Raw genomic sequence first — 6,019 nt, 5'->3', positions numbered from 1 at the left:
ACCTACCACCTCCTCTCTCTCTCTCTCTCTCTCTCTCTCTCTCTCTCTCTCTCTCCGTCGGTCTACGCAATCTCCGATTCAACCTAATCCAATGGCCACCACCGATACCCAGAAGCCCACCGACACCACCCCCGCCGTCGAAAACCCTCCCAAAGCCGCAGACCCCCCGGCCCCAGCCGTAGCGCCCAAACCAGATCTCCCCGTAGACCCTCCCACCGAGACTCCCGCCGCTCTCTCCGCCGTTGAATCCGCTGAAAACGGGTCCAAGGCTGACTCCGAGGACCCGAAGACCGCATCGGCAGCTGAGGATGGCGCTGCTCCGGCGTCTTCTGCTATTGAGAAGAAGATGCGCCGCGCCGAGCGGTTTGGAATATCTGTGCAGCTTACTGAAGAGGAGAAGCGCAATTCCCGAGCTGAAAGGTATGGATTGGATTTAAATTTTTGGTGAATTTTAGGGTTAGGGTTTTTGAGATTTTTGAATTGGGTTCTGGATAATTGTTTTCTTTATTTCGTATTTATGTGTGTAGATTAACATGCATAAGGCACTCATAGGCGATCGTAATACTAGTTGCTATAGATTCTAACTGGAGTGAACTATAGATTGGAAGTAGGTTAATTCATATTGACTTGTGTGTGAGCTGTGGAAGTAGGTCAATATTGTTATCTTAGAAAGTGATTTTGTTTGGGTTATGAATAGTTCACGGATATTTAGCATGGTGCTTCTTTCTTAAGCTAATGGTATATTTTCATGTTCTTGAGATTTTGTGTATAAAATGGGTCCATTGTGTGGGAATTTTTTGACTGTGAAAGGCTGAATCTTTAGTGGTTGGAGTGTAAAAGCCTTTTTGTGCCAATCTTTTGGGGTTTGGGTAGGAGTGGAGTGGCATTGTTGAAATTGCGATTAGTTTATTTGAAGTTATGAGGATTTGATTTGATGTTGCTTTTTTTCAATTTTTTTATTTCTACTACTGAGAATTGAGTTTCTGAACACACTGGCTTATGTCATGGCAGATTTGGTACTGTTCCTACATCGCATGGATCAGATGGATCCAAAAAGTCAGAGGAGTTGAAGAGAAAGGCTAGAGCAGAGAGGTGTGTACCTTTTATTAAATCAGTGCTGACACAACATCATAAATTATATGGTTTATTTATGTTGCAAGCTTTGCTGACCTCCTTTTTTGCCTCTATTAGGTTTGGTATTGCTGCTCCACCTGCGGCAAGTGATGAGGATGCGAGGAAGAAAGCCCGACAGGCCCGATTCGCACCTGTTTCTAAGACTGCTGCTAAACCTGACCCTCAGGAAGAAGAAAAAAGGAAGGCAAGGTCACTCAGGTACAAGTCAGGGCAAGCCCTCTACATTATTTTGTCTATAGATCATTAATCATTGGCAGTTAATCATTGAAGGCATGATGTGCTTTGTTAAAGTTCTTCTAATTATTGAAATCCTAAATGTTCTATCTTTCCAGGTTTTCAAATGGTTCTGCAGCATCTCTCTCTCAAGTGAATGCTAAGGGAAATATTGAGCCGGTAAGACCTCAAGCTCTTTCTTTGTTCTGAATGCCTAACAAATGAGTTAGTTCTTCTCCGATTCTGCTACTTGGTTGCTGATTTCTATTTTGTTTGAAATTTAGGAAGCAGTTGCAGGCGAGGCTGTCGGAAAAGCATGAAAGGATGCTTCCTTTCTTAGTAGTAGTAAGTAAATTTTTCTTTGCAAGTTAATCTTGCCTCCCCCCTCTGAGTTATTATTATGCCTTTCTGTATGCTGTTATTTATACTTTGTCATCTCTTATGCAGGTTTAGGGTTCTAACATTTTATGATTCCCTTGAGGCTTCCTACCTATACCTACTTCTGATTGCATGGATTATTGGCGATGCATTTTCCATCTAGATAGATATCTTCTACAAGTCGGTGAACAAGCTTTGGCGGGAGGAGATTTATTTTATGCTGGATTTGGTAATGAAGAACTACCTGCTTAGTGTTAGTATACCTTGAAATCTACCAAGAACGTCTTAAATTCAGAATACGACCTAGGGAACATCATTAATCCACCAGGACTGTGGCGACCGTTAGGTGGTTACCCTTCTGGTATCTCTATTGACACAAGGACAACTGCTCTTAATCCTTATGGTCACGTACTCATGATGCAGTGTTGAACAGTAGTACCAAGTTGGTATCTGAGTGAGTCTACATAATCTGATGGATGATAATCAACATTATAAACTGGTAGGATGAATCATAAAATTATAAAACCAAAATTGAGAAGGGTCAAGTAGTGAATAATTGAGAATGTCTGCCAAGGTATGAGTTATTTTGTCTGGGCAGGCTCTTTATCTTTTTTATTTTGGTTGTGGTTTGAAGTATTTAGGTTTCTTATTTGATAATAGGGTAAAAGTAAATGTTTCAGATGGTCAGGTGAGAGGTATAACCATGTAATGTTGAGTAGTATTGTCCAACACTGTGTCATGAGAAGGATGACCAAGATGGGTTCAATAGTTGAAGGTAATTATTACATGTATTAGATTGTCAGATTTGCTTGACAGAGGATTTAAGAGTTGGAACCGTTCCCTAGATTGTATTCCTAGAATTTGTGATATTCTTGGTTGTTGATTCAAGGTAAAGTGATCATTGAGGGCAGTTGTGGATTTTCTTAAGCTTTGTTGGGTGATTTGTGCAATCTTGAGGTAGGATTTTGGGAAAGGGTGTACTCTAAATCAGTTTTAGCTTTGTAATTTTTATGTTGTATATGAAGCTTTCACTGGACGAATGTAAGCACATCCACCTTATGCGACTTTTTTTTTATGAATGGGAATCCTACAATGTTGGTTTACTTCTTTTGTCTATCTTTTATATCCTGTTATTTTCCCATATTTCGATCATAGTGCTTGATGGTATATAGAATTGCATTCTGAATCCCTTTATTTACTTCCATGTGGATTGGCGGGCTGATCTTTTGTTACTAGTTGCTAATTCCTTGATGAGTTCAGTGGTTTGGTTGTTAGAATGGTTTTAGAGTTAGGTAGTTTGTATGGCAATTAGATTTCCAGCCTCAAAATAGTCTTTATTTTTCTCCTATCCTTTCTTTTTTTTCATGCAAAATAGAGGAAAATCGCATTTTGGAATATTGTAGTCTTTTTTCTTGAAACGAGTTTTTTCCTTTTTGTTTGAAATGGATGTTGCACAGTATTGCAGTTGGGTGGTATTCAAGTCGTACGTGTTTTGTATCAAATGAAGGTGGTGCATGGAGTTGGTGACTTGGTGAAATATTTAAGTTCTTTTTGGATAACAAAAGGTGAAACCTAACATTTAAATTACAGAAGTTGCAACAAGTAATCAATTTTTACAACTCCAAGTTCTATGTGCGGTCGCATAAGCCATTTGAAGAATGTCGCGTTGAGAGTTGATCGTCTTTGATTTCCATTTTTCAGCTTTCAGATGTAGTAGTGGCTATAATGTGGTCGTGCACAACATTCCGCTACATCGACTTCCACACTAGGAGGATGCAGCAGATGAATGAGGCCTGATTTAGAAGTTGGGTGTCACTGAAATATTAGATCTGCGAGGAGAGGTTCCATTTTTCAACTGACTGTGATCTAGAAACACTACTACTACACTGATGTCGTCGTGAAAATGTCGTCTCACTCCTCGCTCTATCTTTTTCAAGTCTGCAAACCTCACTTCCCTCTTTTTTGCTGCTTCTTGTAGTGCAGCTTCTATAAGTTTCCTGGCAATTCCCTGCAGAACAAGTGTGAAATGACTCGTTAGTATTGACATCTCCTTTGAAGTTCTAGTTATGTACCATGCCGGTTTTTGTCATTTTGATTCTTACCCTGCGTGGGTTATTCCCAACAATGTCGACAGCCTCCTGGTTGCTAAGATGCTCCCACAGACCATCAGAAGCAAATATGAGAAATTGATCTTCTGGTCGGAGTTTGAGTACCGATATCGACGGATCCGGACTCAGGATTGGTTTGAGGAATTCAGGATCTGGTAACCTAAACTTGGGTAGCAAAGGTTCCCTGTTGAACTCTGGCTTCTTTAGATATGCATCACCAATGGATCTTGAAACCTGCATAGGAGATTTCATGTTTTAGTTCAGAAGAAACATGCATGTGTTGGCACTCCTACTTTATTATCTTGCTGGTAAGTCCTTAACTTGTTCAAATGCCACATCTTAAGAAATTCAAGACTATAAAGAGTTGAAGTAGCAAAAGAATTTTTCAAGAACTGCAAAAGCTTGAGATACCAGAGGGGCCTGTTTGCATCGATATCTTTAAGTGTTCTCAAAGACATTTTAAAGTGATTTTTAGTTTGATTGATTAAGTGCTAGAGATCTTATCACATGAAAACATGCAGCCATCATCAATGAATAGAGTTGCAGAAATATGCAGACCATGGCACCATGCCAGTACCTGTATGAGGCCCTTGACGCGCCAAACTTTGTGTCTCAACACCACAATCTGTGGATCATGAGGATGAGTAGTCTTGAGTTCCTGTCTCACTGATTCTATACTTGCATTGTGCTCTGTAGACAATTGAACAGCTATGACTTCCCTGGTGGCCCTTTCTAGTTTCCCTAGAACCAGCCTCGAGTCCCCAACATTCGCTGTGTATAAAAGTCCATTACACACTACTCCGACCAAACAACATGTTCCTGCAGATGCAATCTGCGGCTTAGTTAGCCACTGCTTCTTCACAACAGAGAGGAAGTTCTCTTCCGTGGCCAAAAACGCCTTCCGGATAACATGTTCCGATACGCTTCGATGCTCTGATGCAAATCCTGTCAACACAGAAAAATGATCAATGAGCATAGTTAATAGAGATTGCAAATTCATCTAGAGTTCTTGACCATTTGAGCATATATGATATGCTAAACTGAATGCAAATGCTTTATGACTATTACAATCAAAGCATTAAACTAAAGAAACAGTTTGATGGAAGAAAAACCATACTCTGCAGATTGCTGAAAAGATTGTCGTTTACAAATCTTGAAGCCTCGGGGCCTCCATGTCCATCGTAAATCCCAACGAAGGTCCCCTGAGGACCGGACTTATTTGAACTCAGAAACCCGGACTCGAGCTGGCTTTGATCCTCCAAAGTACTATTGGCTTGGATCACAGCCATTGAGAATTGCCCCCAAGCATGGTTGCCCAAGTCCTTGTACCACATCAACCCTTCAACACGTCCACTGGCTTCGCCAACCCGTCGAGCACCATCTTCCTCCAGAGATGGCCTCCAACAGGGTACAATCATTCTAAGCAAACCTTTCTGTATCATCCAAATGACCCGGCAATCAAAAAGCTCATCAAGTCAACATGAATGGGATTAGGACTAGTGCTCAAACCCAGCTCCAGTTTCTTCTGTATTAAAACCACAACTCCATATTCAAGTTTATAGAACAATCCAGACACCATTAATATGAACAAAAACTCAGAGAGAAACCAAAAGGGTATGGGCTGAAGTCAAGTCACAAAAATGTGTGTATTGATAGGGACCAAAAAAACAAGATTTTAAATTGGAGTTCAGAGAATATGGAGGCCTGCTGGTTCTGTGTATCTTGAAATGGGGTTAAATACGTTTGGCTCTTCCATGCTTTGCCATCTCATATAGAAGCAGAGTTAGCTGTAAAAGCACATAGAGACTTAGAAAATGGCAGAGCTTGGTCTGTGATCAGAGTGATCCTGGGAAACACTGGATAAGAAAAGGGTTTGGAGTTTTTGGGGGGCACAAGATCTTCAGAAATTATGTCAGATGAGATCCAGGATAGGAAAAAATAAGAAGCTCTGAGCTACAAACTCTGACATTGTTTGTTCTTCTTCTCTCATCTGCTTTCTTTTGGTTTTGTGGGAGAGATGATGGTAGTTTTGTTAGAGCTTAACATATTTCCAATGGTTGATATTTTGAGCCTGCATGGCCTTTATTAGCCAAAACCCACCAGTTTAGGCACCATTTTCTCATCTTAATCTTATTCTTGTTATTATTTTCAGCAACACGGTAACCCTTTTTTGAGCAACGCGGTAA

General features: G+C 40.5%; 2 protein-coding genes across 2 annotated transcripts; one reads left to right on the top strand and one right to left on the bottom strand.

Annotated features, from left to right (window-relative positions):
• The first annotated feature begins 89 nt into the window (after window positions 1–89).
• On the top strand, window positions 90–2,830 carry LOC101294381. Its single transcript, XM_004302778.1, has 6 exons — window positions 90–420; window positions 1,012–1,092; window positions 1,192–1,332; window positions 1,467–1,527; window positions 1,632–1,692; window positions 1,795–2,830. The coding sequence occupies exons 1-5, from the start codon at window positions 92–94 to the stop codon at window positions 1,665–1,667; spliced, it is 648 nt and encodes a 215-aa protein (XP_004302826.1). The 5' UTR covers window positions 90–91; the 3' UTR covers window positions 1,668–1,692; window positions 1,795–2,830.
• Window positions 2,831–3,164: 334 nt separating this feature from the next.
• LOC101294091 (probable protein phosphatase 2C 38-like) lies at window positions 3,165–5,848 on the bottom strand. Its single transcript, XM_004302777.1, has 4 exons — window positions 4,951–5,848; window positions 4,411–4,778; window positions 3,828–4,067; window positions 3,165–3,733 (listed from the first exon to the last, which is right to left on the bottom strand). The coding sequence occupies exons 1-4, from the start codon at window positions 5,273–5,275 to the stop codon at window positions 3,524–3,526; spliced, it is 1,143 nt and encodes a 380-aa protein (XP_004302825.1). The 5' UTR covers window positions 5,276–5,848; the 3' UTR covers window positions 3,165–3,523.
• Between the last annotated feature and the right edge of the window lie 171 nt (window positions 5,849–6,019).

Source organism: Fragaria vesca, linkage group LG6 (genome assembly GCF_000184155.1).
Source record: "Fragaria vesca subsp. vesca linkage group LG6, FraVesHawaii_1.0, whole genome shotgun sequence".
NCBI classification, from domain to species: domain Eukaryota; kingdom Viridiplantae; phylum Streptophyta; class Magnoliopsida; order Rosales; family Rosaceae; genus Fragaria; species Fragaria vesca.
Note: the sequence above shows the minus strand (reverse complement) of the source record. Positions and strands in the feature narration are given on the sequence as shown.